Here is a 16,100-nt window from a genome sequence, read left to right on the forward strand (position 1 = left end):
GGAAGTGAACTGTTTCCTCTTCGGAAGAGAACTGTGTCGCCGGCGGGGCTGCTCACCTTTATATATGCGCCTGCGATATGGACTCGTAGATCTGGGTCCCTCTTTTAAAAAACTTTTAAAGTTATCTTTCCCTATAAAGCGGACTAATCAGGTCAAATTGGCATAATTAACTTATTGCCTTTGCTCAAATTTAACCAAAAACTATTAAATGCCTAATTCAATTTCACCCCGTCTATCGATAAAAATATCTACGGAAATCGGAAATCTTATTGTTAGTCTGTTGTTGAGTTGTTGACATTGACTCCCAATTGACTCCGACGGAGTCACTCCGTTGACAGTGACAGTTCTACATAATCGTATCGTCGTAGTGGTTACCTATGTTAAAATCCTCTTTCTTTGATTGATCTTACACGTGATTTGATTAGCACATTTTGACATATTTTCTTTTCACGCATTGGTGTCCAATTCACTGCGTTTGGTACGGATATTCACCGGTCCGTTAAAGAGGGTATAACCAGTGAACGGTGAAGCGAAGAACGAAACATCAAATTGATCGAAGTGTTAAAGTTTTGATAATTACGGACGGTGTTTCGTCAGATTATGGTATTAAGGTTACGTAGATGGACTTATAAGTTTTATTCTGTATTTAGTATATCAAGAACAAAAACCATGAATTTAGAGAAGTGTTACTTTAGACACATACAGGAAGAAGACAAAATAGATATAACTTTTTTGTTCAAAGTAAAAGATTCAATGAGACAATTCAATTTTAGTAGAAAACCTACTGAAAACTTGCTTACTCTGTTTACTAGAATTAGTACAAATGTTCAGAAAGCAGTTAACAAGGCCAATAAAAAGAAGAAGAAGGAAGATGATTTGAAAATTGAGGTAAATTTTTATGATGTCAAGAATAATCCAATCCCTGAACAGGCTACATGTCAAGAATTATTCTCATATGAAGGTCCTTTAAAATTAAAAGTTTATGACCAAGAATATGAAGCAATATTCAATGCCCCTTGGATAGTCAGTATAAATCTGCCACAAAGCATTTTAGCAGGTTTCCCAATTTATCCAGAAAATTTTTGTACTTATTACACTGAAAAACAAACAACAATTTTTAACTGGTACAGGGGTCTACCAGTGAATGAAAATGGAAATGTGATTAGTGATTGTCATATTAAATGGGACTTGGTTGGAAATGGATTTACTTACATACCCACCGCACAAGATATTGGTATGAAGTTGAAATTAGAATGTATCCCAGGTACCTATGTTGTAAACTTTTTCTTGTAAATAAATAATTTTTATAACTAATGCAGGTACTATGTTCACAGATAAAATTTTGTTTGATGTTAATTTACAGGTAATAAAACTGCCACTGGGCCTGCTGTTGAAATAATATCCAAAAACAAAGTTGAAGCTGGTCCCGGCAAGTGCCCTTTTGAGAGTAGGCATATGTTTACTAAGTCTAAACTCAGTGGAAAAAGGTATGTTTCCAAGATAATGTTGGTATTATAAATTTACAAAGTATTGATTATAGTTACTTAAAATTGTTTTTATTTCCAGTTTTCGATGTGTGTCTTATAACATTCTGGCTGATCTTTATTGTGATTCAGACTTTACTCGAACTGTGTTGCATCCTTATTGTCCACCTTATGCCTTGCACATTGATTATAGAAAACAGCTTATCATGAAAGAGTTACTTGGTAAGTATTAACTAATCTATATAGCACTGTATTTTTTACATCCCTAAGTTTTACCATGTTGTATTCTATGTAAAAAAAATATGTCTGAAATAAAGGTTTAATAATAATAAAAAATAATAATTCTATGGTAATTTCAATTATATATGAATTTTAGGATATAATGCAGATATAATGTGTCTTCAAGAAGTAGACCGGAAGATCTTTGTTCACTGCCTTCAGCCCTTTTTTGAGATGCAAGGGCTAAACGGTTCTTTTTATAAAAAAGGCAAAGAAGTAGCTGAAGGATTAGCTTGCTTTTATAGAAAAGATAGATTTAAGTGAGTATCTAGGTATTAAGTATTGTATAAATATCAGAGAATACTACAAGAGTATATTTTCTTAAGTCAACTCATGCATGTGTGGTGTGGTTTCAACAATTCAATAAAAAAAAATCGTAATTTGAGACCATTTCAAATTGTTAACACTTATTTTTTTAATTATTCCAGATTATTAACTGAGGAAAACATAATTTTATCACAGGCATTGCAAACTGAGCCATGTTTGAATTCTATTTGGACTGCAATCAAAGATAACCAACCATTAAATGAAAGATTGTTGGATCGGTCAACTGCAGCTAGTGCAACAATCCTGCAATCTTTGGACAATGATAATGAGATCCTAGTGGTTGGCAACACACATCTGTACTTCCATCCTGATGCTGATCACATCAGACTCATTCAAGGTGGCATCGTAATATACTGGTTGAAAAAAATTAGGATGGACATTTTAAATGAGGTGATAACAATGAAAGCATTTAGTACATATTTGGTCAGTGATTGTTGGTTTATTGGAATGTAACATTGGGCTTTTACTTTGCAGAATTCAAATAAAAAGGTAAGTTTGTTACTGTGTGGTGACTTCAACAGTGTTCCGTCATGTGGCATTTATCAGTTGTACACAACAGGAATATCTCCAAGCTCTTTGCCTGATTGGAAATCTAGTAAGTATAAACCAATAATCCATATAAATAAACCAATAATAATAATATTTAAAAAATCACAGAGATAATAGTTATAGCATTACTAAACATTATGCAATAATGTTTATTGAAATCCTTTATTAATGAAGAACATGTTCTTAGAATAAAAGATTAATTATAAAGTTGATTCAGTTTATCATTAAGTTTTTTATCTTTTAGATAAGAAGGAGGCAGTGTATAATCTAACATTAGAACAAGATATTCCTTTGGATAGTGCATGTGGAACTCCTCAATATACAAATTTTACTGCTGGTTTCGCAGACTGTTTGGACTACATATTCTATGATAAAAGAAATCTTACAGTTGAACAGGTAGGTATCTCAAATACTTTTGTCTACCTTTCTCACAACTCAACAATAGGGTAGTTGATTAGTATAGAATTTGACGCGTTTTCAACATTGTTTTTATCACAGAGACAAATTGATAGGTAGGTAGTCAAATGTGAAAACAGAATCGAAATATGTTAAAAAAAAATAAGGATGTGGTCGCACTACATCTGATCCGAGTCCGTAAATTTGACGGACAGAAGAAAATTACTACGCAAGCTACCATACAAATACCACTACAACTACTTCAGATTCGACATTTGACGTACTTAATTCGAAACCTATAAGAATCGGAGTAGTGTGGAAACGCCCTAATAACAGTTACAGCCATACAGATTGATGCAATAAAAAATAAACAGTCAACTACACTATTTCTATTATACATACCTACACAAACTCACGCCTATTTCCCACCGGGGTAAGCATAGACTATAGAATTCCATTTGCTTCGATCCTGACACACTTCTTTTGCTTCCTCCACTTTCATCAATCGCTTCATACGCGCACGCCGGTACAGAACGGGTATTTCTATTATATCAGAAAATAATTTAATAAATGCTGTTTTTCTTTTAATCTTGATTACAGGTGGTGCCATTCCCAAGTGTTGAAGAGTTAGAAGCTCATACAGCTCTACCAAGTATAGTTTTTCCGTCCGATCACATAGCATTAATATCAGATTTACGTTTTATTTGTAAATAATTTTTTGCATAATATATTATATTTATAAGTAGAAAAATGTAATATTCGATTTGTCTTTTATTTCATGATAGTACTGGGATCTGGAGCTCTCCATGGACTACGCGTCGTCTCACACGGGGATACTCCAGTTTATAGACTTTTCTCGAGCTCGCACATGTAATGATGTATATGCACACATCAAAGGCACACATAATTATTCTTTATTCTATGACGTTACGCAAATTTTCGGTATTTTTTTTTCGGTTATGGCAAGGGTCTCTATAATACCAAGTGATTCGAGACACGATATAGTGTTATTATATTTTCATCTTATTAGGCGCCCAATTATAAACCTCCTAGATCTTTGTTCTGGAAGACTTTAATATTGAAACGGGAGTACACGCCCACAAGCCTTGTAAAATTATTTTATTCTAGCCAATTTTTTAATGGCAACACCAAACAAAGTCTTGACTTAAATCATAGAATAACTATAAGGAATAATACTACAAAGGATGTGCAACCAGGCGATTAAATAGCAAAATAGAAATATTTGAGACCACCATAATGTTTTGTAGTTATCTTAAATCAGTCTGCGGACTGGAGACAGAATAAGGAATACTTCTGGAGACCACCGCCTAGAATCGTAAGCACGCGACTCTTTCTTGCCGCGACAGAGATCGTCTGTCTCTTTCTGTGCAGTACTGTGAGAGAGAGAGTGACGTATGTCGAGGCGAGAAAGAGTCGCGCCCTTACGGTGCTAAGCCCGCTGATGTTTGTGATGATTTTTTGATTCCCTATAAATAACTAGTGCAACATTATAAATACATAGACACGACAGGTTCTCTTTGTAGTCTGTGCACACGACGCATTGATAGTTGAGTTGAGCGACTGTCAATGATAAAAGAAAAGGTATTTATAAAATTCGAAAATAAATGTATAAAATAAAGAAATACCTAAAACAAAACAAAAATTAGCTATGTATAGCGGACTAACCAGGGTTCAAACTTAAAGGCTTAAATAAAACTATTAAATGCCAAATTCAATTTCACCTCGTCCATCCTTAAAAAAATATCTATGGAAGTCTGTCGTCCTTCTCATCGTAGTGTATGATATGAGTAGTATTAATTATTCCTTATTCTATGGTAATATCTTCTTAATCTGTGCCACTGTTCGGTGTGACGTGTAAACAAAGCTCTTCAATAGTTTCCTTAAAAATCTGTTAATATCTTTTATTTGTTTTTCTACTCCTCTACTTTAATCTGGCATTTAAATAACCAAAAAGTCTAATATAAGTACATACATAATTAAACTCTTTGAAAAAGTGTACGCTCTATGGCCTATAAAAGCATTGTTTACAAAGTGTAACTGTACTATAATGTCGCCAAAAAAGCATTGTTGTTGTTTTTTTTTTTTGACCTGGAAACTGGCACCTTTACTTTGTTTGGTGCCATAGATATACTATAAAAAAAAAGTATACATTTGCCGCCATTTTCCCGCGCGTTGGAAAATAAATTGGAAAATTTTTGTGTTTCGTTTAAAATTACGTCGTCGTAGAAAAAGTATTGTATGCAACGTTGTATAACTAGGTCAAAAAATGCTCGTGGCGTCTCTTATTGCGATGTTCGCCAAGGCTCACATCGCAACTCACGCCACTCGCATTTTTTTACCCTTCTTATACAACTGTTGCATAAAATACTATTGTAACATAGCAGAATTTTCACATCAAGATGTACAAAGTGTATTCGAAACCGAGTAACTACTATAATGGGTCAAAATACTTCGCAAACACTTTTTTTGGTAAGATACCGACTATTATACTTATGATGATTGACCTTGGATTATACCTTTGCTTTGTGATACAAGTTTTAACTTTCAATGTTTTATTTATTTTTGTTCTCTGACGTCAATGAATTGCTATTTTATTATTTGATCTATATGAACTATCACGTCTACTCTAATTAGATATGCGCTTTGTACTATTGTTTTAAAACTCTCAATTATTGTTATTTTTGTTACAGGAGGAAAAGGAAACAATCCAGTTGATAAAACATTGCATATTTCGTCCATATATAAATTTCCTCAAGTTGCAGCACTCAAGCTCCCTACTAATGTCATTGATATCAATTCTTCAGAGATGGGTAGATTTTCTCCTCTAAGAGAAAGAGATATATCAGGACCGGTTATAAACTCTTTCTATGAGAAACAGAGTCAAAAATATCCCAATATAGATATTACTGTGCAAGCAGATCCCCATGTGAATAAATATGACTGTCGTGGAGCAGTGAGCCTGTCATCTTCAATGCAAAGCAATGTGCCCAGCCCATTTAGTGGTAACCATACACATCTTAACATGCCGGGCTCTCAGTGGGGGCAGGGGTACAAGTACTTGTCTGACCATTTGCACAGCGCTCATTACTTAACTCTGAGGAATGAATATCGCAGCAATATGACCAACAAAAGTAAGTGTGATACATAACAACATTCATCATTACATCTTGTAACTAACTATTGATTGTCAATAGATGTTGGTTTTGACATATATTATTATAAATATATATACATTATGCCTACATATTTTTGTACTACTTTAATGGATAAAATAATGTCTTTGTTTTATTTTTTCAAAGCATAGTTCTAACAATTGGAATCAGAAATATCAGTACAGAGGCTAAAACTAAATTGACCTCTAAGGAGAAATTGAAAAGAGCTGTCAAAGAATATGGCACAACAGTGATAGTGTTCCATGTTGCTATATCTATTTTCTCTTTGGGTGGATGTTATATTCTTATAAATAGGTATGTTTATTTAATATTGTTATTTTAATTTTCAGAAATTCATCCTTTACTAATATTGATTTTAAATTGCTTTATACATGTATGAATATTAAGTTTTCATTTTACAATAGTAGAAAGCTTTTATTGATGGCAAATATTGTTCTTTGTTTGTTACAGTTTTGACGTCAATGTAATGGATATCCTGAACAAAATCAATATCAATGTAGGATCTGTTACACAAGGATTACAAACAGAAGCAGGAACATTTGTTTTAGCATATGCAGTACATAAGTGTCTCGCTCCAATTAGAATAGCTATAACATTAACAGCTACGCCATTTATTGTTCGATATTTAAGAATAAGAAAAAGTGGGCCTAAGTAGAGTGGTGGTGGGAATTAAATATTTACTTAATAAATTGTATTGTATTTTTTTAACTGATGTGGCATATGTGAATATCTAACTTTGTTAGACAAACAAAAAACTGGCCTAGTGTGTTCCATTATGTATGGAAAAGCCTCCCTTAAATATTAATTTAATTAGATGTATTTATAGTGAATACCTACCTATAATAAGATATTTGGGAATATTTCAAGCGTGTAGTGTTGCCGTTATTAATATCGAGCAATAAAGTTATGTTTGTTGTACGGAAGCCCCCTTCAATATAAATTTTATTGTTTTTTTTAGTACCTATTCATAAATACTTTTTTAATCTAGAAACGGCGTCAGAAAGTTTAAAAATGTCCATTGTCCACTAAGCGGGACCGGGACCATAGAATAAGGAATAATAGTACATACACACTGGGACCGGGACACACTATGGCTACGCGCCCGCCGCGCCGTAACTTTGGCCGTAACCGTAGCGCACGTGCGTGTCGTACCGACGACGAACTCCTCCCCGCGGCCCCGCCATCCCGTGCTGCGCTTTACCCGCCCGTCATCTGTCGATTTTTCGACCTAACATACCTATTTACTTTATATTATGTTCCTTATTGCACTTTATTAATTAAAATTATGAATACACAAACAACAAACCCTTCATACTTCAACAGGATTAGTTAGATCCGTCTACAAGCAAAAAGAACCTTGTTCATTACTATATATTATCGATAAATGAAACATACTTACCTACTTGCGAATTAGGTAGGTACTTTTGTGTTTAGGGCCTAAACTTTACGCGTAGGTAAAATTTGATCAACTTATGTACCTACAATAATCAATAACAACTATTTACTACTAATAAACTATCAATAAACCTAAATGTTCCTCCAAAGGGTATGTGATTTATCGTAATGAGCCCGAGACTCTCGTTCCTTGTGCTTTTATGCTGTCAGCTGTCGTACGCCTATCCTTAACCTAACTAATATCTAACACTATAGTATATTATTTGGACTAGATGAGGAGGATGTGTGTGGATGGATGGTTTTGATGAGGTTGGTAATCCACTTCACAACCCACACGATAGAAGAAGATGGAATTTAAATTGGCTGTAACATTACCCACGTAATGCGGGAGGTCTTCTTTTTACGTGTCCAATTAACGAAGCCTGCTCTCTTTTAATTTTTCGGAGATGTCACGTACGCTGAGACTGCCTCTAACGTATTCGTTACGGATTTTGTCGTGCCTCGTCACTCCGCACATCCAACGAAGCATTTTCATTTCAGCGACTTGAATGGTTTGAACTTGGCGCTGCGTTATTGCCCACGTTTCATTACCAAACATTAAGACTGGCCTGATCATGCTCTTGTATACGGGAATTCGTTGGTCCCAGGACTCACAGGTTACGCCAGTTAATTCCCGCCATTTAAGTCAGGCTGCCGCTATCCGATGTTGTATGTTTGAGTCCAGATTGCCAGAAGAGTGCAACATGGTGTCCAAAAATTAATATTCGTCACATCTGATGACTTGGTGTCCGTCAATAATGAGAGGGTTGTTGACGGGAGATGGGTCGTAACACAACATTGGGTCTTCGAAACACTCAGCAATAGCAATAGCAACATGTTGCAGACATGCAACAGGCAGCGCTTCCATTCTCCTAAAGCATGCTCAAGTTCGATTCGGGATGTCACACAGATCGCTACATCATCACCAAGCAAAAGAGGTATGGGCTCAGAACAGAGCATTGGTGTACTCCTTCTGTGACGGCTATCGGTTAAGTCTGACCAACTGTTGTCTTAATTACTGAAGTTACGTCCTTGTACATGTCGGCTGTAATATCAACGTACCTTTCTGGGATATTCTTTTTGCGAAGACTTAGACAAAGAGGACGACCACAAACAAGCAAGATGGGCGGATGTGGACAAAAAGGACGCTCGCGCAATGTCTCCGAGATTTCCGAGAACGGAACGATACGTCCTATAGAGCGAAGTGGAAGAGAAATACGAAGAAGGCAGATCCCACCACCAGTTGGGAATAATAAATGCCAAGGAGAGAGAGAGAGAGGCTAGATGGACCGTCGTGTCCTCCTCCTCAGCCATAAGATAACACCTTGCGAAATGACGTAGATTCAAAAATGTTAAATTGACCTTCAACAAGTTTATCCATGATAATTTCGTTGAATGTAGTCACCCGGATCGAACCCTATCTCACATAGTGAACGAGTGCCCTCTATATCGGTTCCCAGGTGGCATAGCCGAGCTGCATTGTATGTATGCGGCAGAGACTTGGTTGAGGGAGCAACTAGAAATACGATTTTATTTTTTTGCCATACGCATAATAATAAAATGTGGGTACCGTGAAATTTTTTGAAATTTTACACATACCAGCTTTGGCTGCTTAACATAATGTGTAAAATCAATTAGTTGTACAAATGTCACGGCTTTTTGAAAATATGCGTCATATATGGTATGCGTTATTTATATCGTATTTAGTCAATACGACACGCTACGCATATTTTCAGCAAAACAGCTTTTCAGAGGAATGCCACGAATGTTCGCCTACTATTCGGTATTCGGCCACTTTTTTAATATTCGGTACTCGACCGAATAAGGCGTACTAGTCGGTCGAATCAAGAGAAAAGGCACGTCTCATTAATCAAGATAATATGTATTAATTACCAAATTACAATATTTTAATGAGTAAAAATTGATCTGTGGTAAGTTGTGATGGATATACAGCTTTTAAGCATTTGTTGGTAGCAAACGATTACGCTTTTAGGCGTAATGATACCGGCTTCTGAAAATAATCTTACTATACACGTTACTCCCCAGGAGACGAAAGTTAAACTTGAGTCGAGAGGTTTGGGTGTTGATTTTCGTATGCTGACCACCTGGTGAGGATCATCCGCTCATCTAGGCGAATTGTTTTCCAATTTATTATTTTCGCTACAAATCTTATAAGATTTCCATATAACAAGCATAAAACCTAGACGACATTCAATGAAAGTGGTTTCAGCAAGAAACCGTATATTAATCCCTTACTTACCTACACTAACTTTCTCTCATACATTTCTGTCATTATCTATTTACAATACCGTAAAACTAATAAACCATTTGAAGTGGTTCATACAGGTTGAACCTTAAAGTAATCATCATACATACATACATACATAAACAGCAAACATATATACGTCCCACTGCTGGGAACAGGCCTCCCCTCAATCAATTGTGGAGGTTATGCAGCATACTCCACCACGCTGCTCCAATGCAAGTAATCATTATTTAATTTTAATTATTGGATCTATATTTACAGTACCTACGTCGTACATAATTGATATTAGCAATATTTAACTATCTTAATACAGAATGCCATAGGCAAGAAAGCTGTGAAAGTTTCATTGTCATTCTAAAATTTTCGTTAAATTTATATTGTTTTGGGGAACATGGCCTTGAAAGGCCCTCATTAAAATCAACTGGATTCGACAAAACTGATGAACGACTAAAGTGAAATCCAGTCGAGTAGAGTGGATTCAAGGCATGCTTGTCGATTGCAGTCAATTTTGTTCAATTTTCTTTTAGTTGGTTTCAATGGATTTCTGACGATTGCAGTCAATTCTGTCGAATTCAGTTGATTTTGTTCGAATGCAGTCGATTTTAGTCACCGAACGGTTTTGTCGAACACAGTCAAGTCATTCCTAACGATTTAGTCGAAATTCAACCGAAGTTTAAACCTCCAGCTACATCAAAAAACTGACGATAATAAAATTCTCAGACACCACGTTATGAAGTCATACTACAATAAACCTTAATCAGTAAATAAAATAAATGTAAAGGATTTTTTATTCGTTCCCACCAACTGGGAACGTTCCTGAGCACGTGCTTGTACCTATATTCATTTATTTTTACATTACCTCCTCCTCCTGAAACAAAAAATACAAATTTAGGACCTACCTATACGTATAGGTACAGACGTACTTTTTGAATACATCAATTATTAGTATTACTCCGAGAACAAGTGTCAATAACATTTTAAGATAATGATTAGAGATGACACGAACATTCGGCTACTGTTGGCAGAGGCATATATAAAAATAATTGTTGCTTGATATTTGGATCAGATATGTATAGAATTAGAATTATGTCGCTACCTACGTTACATATATACATATAAGTATTGCTTCTGTTTATTTTGATCAGAATAATGATGAGTGGAAGATGTATTATGCCTGGGTTAATAACAAAGGTTATCATTTATAACCAAAAACAAAGATAAAAGATTCATGTCTGTTATCCATGAAATTAGAAGGTTAAACGAAGGCAACTCGCCATCTTTTTTTTTTGAGAACGTACCCTGAAACACCCCATTCGGCGCTTTGGCCAACAGCATTGCCGAATATTCGGTATTCGGCCAAATCATTATTCGTGGCAACTCTAATAATGATGTCAAATGTTCAATAAATAGTTATCTTCTTTACCAAGAGATAGTGAGTGTGTGGGTGGACATTACAACGGGAGCACGCATTAAAGTTCTTCTAAGTCTTATTACAGAAAAAGAAGTGATTCAATATGTCTCCTTTCAGCATAGGCAGTACCTTGCTTCCTTTAGCATTAGCAGTGCTGTTACTATTTACGACAATGATCGAAGTACATTGTGATGACGGGTAAGATAATATTTTATTTCATTACATAAACCACACTTAGTACTATTTAAATTCTGTGATTATAAGTACAACGTAACCGTATAGTCTATGTGTAAGGACGTTTTCGCACTACGTCCGATCCAAGCCTTTCAAAAAGTGGTCGTAAGTAGTACTTGTTGTAAGTATGTTAACTTACGCATTTTATGCTATATATCTATGACTGGTCGGATAAGAATCCGGTGTACTGCGAAAACGCCATTACTGTGTTAAACTTAACTTTGAATGATGATTTAAAGTGTCACAGTTCCAAAAGTAATTCTTAGCTGGTGATATTGATTGATCTAGAATGTTGGAACTTGTTACCTACAAGTGTTGCTGATTCCAGCAGATACCTACTTTTATTAGTTATATCTTCTTAGTTACCTTATACCTACCAATTTCTCGTCTGCCAAAAGGAAAAGGATGATGAATGACCAGGACGAATCAAATAGGGATCTCCGCGGTATGCAACCTGTATGACGTGTTATGTCAACTTGATTCTGTGATGTTATACTTAAGTTATAACGCCAACGGTCATAAACGTAACATTTTGAAATGGTTGTAGTTTTCTGCCTATACCGGGGTAGATTGATTACCCATTCCTTTCCCTTTCAGTGTAAGAAAGTGACATGTACCTACCTACCTATAACTTAAAATTAAAGAGTGCCCCTGAATCAGCACCATTATCAATTCCTATATAAGTTTAATTAGAAAATAAGGTAATGAATAGGTACACCTTTGTATCTATGGGCAATCTGCCTGGTATTATGGATAAATTCCCGTTTATTTACCTTCCTTGCCTATCTTAGATACGGCCTTAAAGTAATATAACATAAATGAGATCTGAGTCTACCCGATTTTATTTTTTGGGAATTTTCCCAAAATACCGGTTAGATTATCCATCTATAGGTACACCCCTTTTGACTTGCATTGTACTAGAATCTATATATAGATAGGTATCCACTTGAAGTATTAACTATTTTAATTAATTTAAAAAGTTCACCTATCCAGATTATCGAATTGTTTAAGAGCTTCAGTAAACCGTTTTTTAAGCAACCCATATTGATAAGGCCTTTTTTTTGCAGTACGAATGAGTTGTCTATATTTGATTTTACGAATAACGACGACGTCGGAACTTGGACAGAGCAATCGGACACAGTTCGAGATGTTGGGATGTCTAAAGCCAGTCTTGTATTACATCAAAATATTGGATTTAGAAGAGCAATATTCTTTGCCCTCTTAAATCCTCAACAGAATGGAGCTGGTTTCGCTGGAATGAGATCTCTGCAAACATACAAAGACCTCACTGGTTATTCCAAATTCCAAATACAATGTCGTGGACAAGGACAATACAATGGTTATAAAATTGTGTTGAGACACAAAGGATTAAACGATGAACCTAATTATTCGTTTGAACAATTATTCGACGTAAGTTGGTTACTTATTTTTTTTTTATGATATACTAACTACCTACTACCAAGTTCGTACCGATACGAGCGAAAAGTATCCCTTTCTACACGTAGTATTATTGTTTAGGTATTCTATGCTAACGTCACCTAGGTCTGAATGCTCGGCTCGGGCCCTAAACCATTTAATTCGACTTTATACTCATAAATCAATTATTATGTATTAGGTCATAGATAATTGATATTATGTTGTTTACAGGATTTGTGTCCGGTTATTGCCAATGGGCTGGCCTCCTTAGGCTGCGTTTTCTTTGACGCGGAGCTGTGCGGAGATGTGCAGGAATCGGAGTGACAGTGCGTCTTCGTTTTTCGCTCATCCCGAACGCTGTGATTGGTCAAATCCGCACATCTCCGCTCTTCTCCGCGTCAGTGGAAATCCGGCCTTACATGGATGGAACTTATACATAGCTCTCTAGGAGTGGGTGTACTAACTATAATACAGGCGTATTGCTATGTGTGTAATGCCACCTACTTACAGGACAATCGCGCCAATACGGTCGGCAGTAGTTGCTATTGATAACTCACGGGTCGACCCACCTCGAAATTGCGAGTGACTTCATTAATTGTGTTGTACTTCAGGATTTCGTTTTTTCTACCAATAGTTCGAAAATAATTAAAGAATTGCTAATCGGGAGGGCAGGGTCACCGCTTAAATAGTTACTTCCTAAGCTTGAGGGTAGGAAAACGTAAATGATTCTACTCACGAAATAGAAGAAAGGGCCAAGTGAGCGCGAAACGAGCGCTATACAAGTGTGAGCAAAATAATTCATACGTCAACTTTGCACTCCACTCGTTTGCAAACTTTACGACGCACGGAGCTTCGCGATAATACCTACTTATATTAAAAGGTCGTCTTGTGAATTATACTTAACCTGCAGGGCAAAAAATCAAATATCGACAATCGTACAAGGAGATCCCTCCTTATCACAGGAAAGCTAAAAATCTTAGTATGTATGATCAGTTATTTATCAAAATAATACTTTTGTATGCAGTATCTTACGAAAAGTAATGGTAAAACAGCAGCCTATCAGATATAACATACATTGAGAAAGAGTAGTGCTATTGTAGTTATCTGTGTGCAGAAGTAGTAGTAAAAGAGAGTGGGTTGAACCTTTTTTTTTGTCGTGACTTATTGTAGTTTTGCCGCAGATGGCATTAACTACTTGGCCGGACAAAAGTGGGTTGAACCAGCGACAGTGGTTCTCATACAAAATGTGCGTTAGGGCCCTTCCAGCCTCTGTCTTTTATTCCGTGTTTCTACTTAATAAACCAAATAAAAGTTATTTCATATATAAAGTTACGGCAGTTAACCATTTTCTTCTTTGATAGAAGAAGGTCATATTGGCCCCATCCGATCCCAACCGCCGACAAGGGTATCGAACTTTTGCCAATCACTCGCTAGTAGGTCTTTTACTTGTGGTCATATATACCTACTGATAACGCCTGGTAAATACGATTACGTAGGTACGTTAATTATCTATTGTAATGTTGACGATATATAAAGAGAGATTGAAACAGCGTCATTCGTTTTTAGGGTTCCGAATGTTTGTTAAGTCAAGACCCTTTTTCTCTGGAACGCGTAGAGGTATTAAGTTGAATTGAACATGGAATACGTATGTTGAAGCTAATTGAAGCTGTAAAGAAATGAATCTTCTAAATCAATACAATCCAAAGAAACGGGTTTGGCAAGAAGGCAGGTCTTACAGCACAAGTAGTAAGGAAAATTACACATATCATCACGACATCACATCACGGTCTGAATCATCCTTCTCAGTTTTCGTTTTCGGCATGGTGTTACTAACACCCATAGGTAACCTTACGGCTACATGTAGGTACTTATAAGGAGTGTAAGAGGTAAGTGACATCGTAACGAATTTGAGGGGGATGATTCAGCTCATTATTCCGAGATTTTTAATAACAAGGGGCCCGTGAGTTTAGTATAGTAGGAGATTATAGATAAATATTAATATGGAGATTATATTATAGTAAGCTTATTAAATAAGATTAAATCCGATTAACCTGTTTATTCATTGTTACAGGCGCCGAAAGACGAGTTCGCAGTGCGTAGTTTACCATTTTCGGATTTTCAAGCTTATTACCGGGGTAAAAAGGTAGTCAATAACACTGAACCACTCGATATCTCCCAAATAACAAGTATTGGTATTCAAATGTATGGAGGAGTTTATATGCCAGTGAAGCAAAAAGGACCGGCTACTTTAGAGATCGACTGGATAAAAGCAGCAGCGTAAGGAATTAATACCTATCCACTAGGTATTTACACGTGCGTGTCATGTTCTTGAAATAAATATGAATTGTAATAGACTTATTTACTGAATTCATAAATAGAATACGTAAATAATTCTAACTTTTGTTTTATTCCACTTTACAATAAAATAAAAATCATTGATTTATGTTATGTATAGTACATCTGGGATCCGCATTGACGTTATAGATTTAACCTCGTAAGGTCAGGATTTCCAGAAAATAGTTGAACAATGGGTTTTGGATAAAAAAAAATATCTGGGCCTTGCCACTCGTTATAATAATATAAAATACGAATTATGATTATTTATTACCTACCCCTAAATGTCCCACGTGTCTGTAAATAGCGAATGTATGCTGTGTTCCTGAGTTTAACAAAGTATAGTAGATACCTACAATATACTTACATAATAGAGTTTGAATCTTTTCAAGCCAAAATGATAAAAGTTTGTGTGCAAGCATAGAGCACAAGGACTTCCGCGGACCGGAAGCATAGAATAAGGAATAACCGGAAGGGAGGACATAGAGTTAGTTGACAATACAACATTTTCAGCCACTTTTCTCGGGGCGGGTAGGTGTGACACACGGAATAGAAGAGGTTGGAAGGGCCAAAGGGGCGCGAAACGGGCGCTATATAAGTATGAGCAAATACTTTATACTTCAACTTTGCACTTCACTCGCCCGTAAACTTACGACTCAATGAGCGCCGCTTTAGCAGATTAAAATGTCGTCTTGTGCAATATAAACTGCAGGACAGATCACTCCTTATCACGGGAAAGTTAAAAATCTTAGTGTGATCGGCTATTTATCAAAAAC

At 35.9% G+C, this 16,100-nt stretch overlaps 3 protein-coding genes across 3 annotated transcripts; all 3 read left to right on the plus strand.

The window, feature by feature from the left end:
* Window positions 1-313: 313 nt before the first annotated feature.
* Window positions 314-3,796, plus strand: LOC126369041 (2',5'-phosphodiesterase 12). The gene is made up of 8 exons (XM_050013331.1): window positions 314-1,264; window positions 1,364-1,487; window positions 1,567-1,706; window positions 1,861-2,023; window positions 2,192-2,480; window positions 2,565-2,685; window positions 2,884-3,035; window positions 3,636-3,796. Exons 1-8 carry the CDS (start codon window positions 601-603, stop codon window positions 3,747-3,749), a joined length of 1,767 nt encoding a protein of 588 aa, XP_049869288.1. The 5' UTR covers window positions 314-600; the 3' UTR covers window positions 3,750-3,796.
* A 1,610-nt stretch (window positions 3,797-5,406) lies between these two features.
* Window positions 5,407-6,918, plus strand: LOC126368976 (uncharacterized). Its single transcript, XM_050013253.1, has 4 exons — window positions 5,407-5,525; window positions 5,747-6,187; window positions 6,361-6,523; window positions 6,680-6,918. The coding sequence occupies exons 1-4, from the start codon at window positions 5,456-5,458 to the stop codon at window positions 6,882-6,884; spliced, it is 879 nt and encodes a 292-aa protein (XP_049869210.1). The 5' UTR covers window positions 5,407-5,455; the 3' UTR covers window positions 6,885-6,918.
* Window positions 6,919-11,251: 4,333 nt separating this feature from the next.
* Window positions 11,252-15,387, plus strand: LOC126368985 (uncharacterized). Its single transcript, XM_050013266.1, has 3 exons — window positions 11,252-11,538; window positions 12,642-12,984; window positions 15,062-15,387. Exons 1-3 carry the CDS (start codon window positions 11,444-11,446, stop codon window positions 15,269-15,271), a joined length of 648 nt encoding a protein of 215 aa, XP_049869223.1. The 5' UTR covers window positions 11,252-11,443; the 3' UTR covers window positions 15,272-15,387.
* The last annotated feature ends 713 nt before the right edge of the window (window positions 15,388-16,100 follow it).

Source organism: Pectinophora gossypiella, chromosome 1, assembly GCF_024362695.1.
Source record: "Pectinophora gossypiella chromosome 1, ilPecGoss1.1, whole genome shotgun sequence".
NCBI lineage: Eukaryota > Metazoa > Arthropoda > Insecta > Lepidoptera > Gelechiidae > Pectinophora > Pectinophora gossypiella.

What these genes read in the sequence shown, in the direction of transcription:
- LOC126369041 (XM_050013331.1), top strand. Translation starts at nt 601, where the DNA reads ATGGTATTAAGGTTACGTAGATGGACTTATAAGTTTTATTCTGTATTT. An exon ending in TCTAAACTCAGTGGAAAAAG is followed by an intron (nt 1,488 to 1,566) that starts GTATGTTTCCAA and finishes TTTTATTTCCAG; the next exon opens with TTTTCGATGTGTGTCTTATA. An exon ending in TATCATGAAAGAGTTACTTG is followed by an intron (nt 1,707 to 1,860) that starts GTAAGTATTAAC and finishes TATGAATTTTAG; the next exon opens with GATATAATGCAGATATAATG.
- LOC126368976 (XM_050013253.1), top strand. Translation starts at nt 5,456, where the DNA reads ATGTACAAAGTGTATTCGAAACCGAGTAACTACTATAATGGGTCAAAA. An exon ending in CTTCGCAAACACTTTTTTTG is followed by an intron (nt 5,526 to 5,746) that starts GTAAGATACCGA and finishes TTTTTGTTACAG; the next exon opens with GAGGAAAAGGAAACAATCCA. An exon ending in TGTTATATTCTTATAAATAG is followed by an intron (nt 6,524 to 6,679) that starts GTATGTTTATTT and finishes TGTTTGTTACAG; the next exon opens with TTTTGACGTCAATGTAATGG.
- LOC126368985 (XM_050013266.1), top strand. Translation starts at nt 11,444, where the DNA reads ATGTCTCCTTTCAGCATAGGCAGTACCTTGCTTCCTTTAGCATTAGCA. An exon ending in GAAGTACATTGTGATGACGG is followed by an intron (nt 11,539 to 12,641) that starts GTAAGATAATAT and finishes TTTTTTTTGCAG; the next exon opens with TACGAATGAGTTGTCTATAT. An exon ending in CGTTTGAACAATTATTCGAC is followed by an intron (nt 12,985 to 15,061) that starts GTAAGTTGGTTA and finishes TCATTGTTACAG; the next exon opens with GCGCCGAAAGACGAGTTCGC.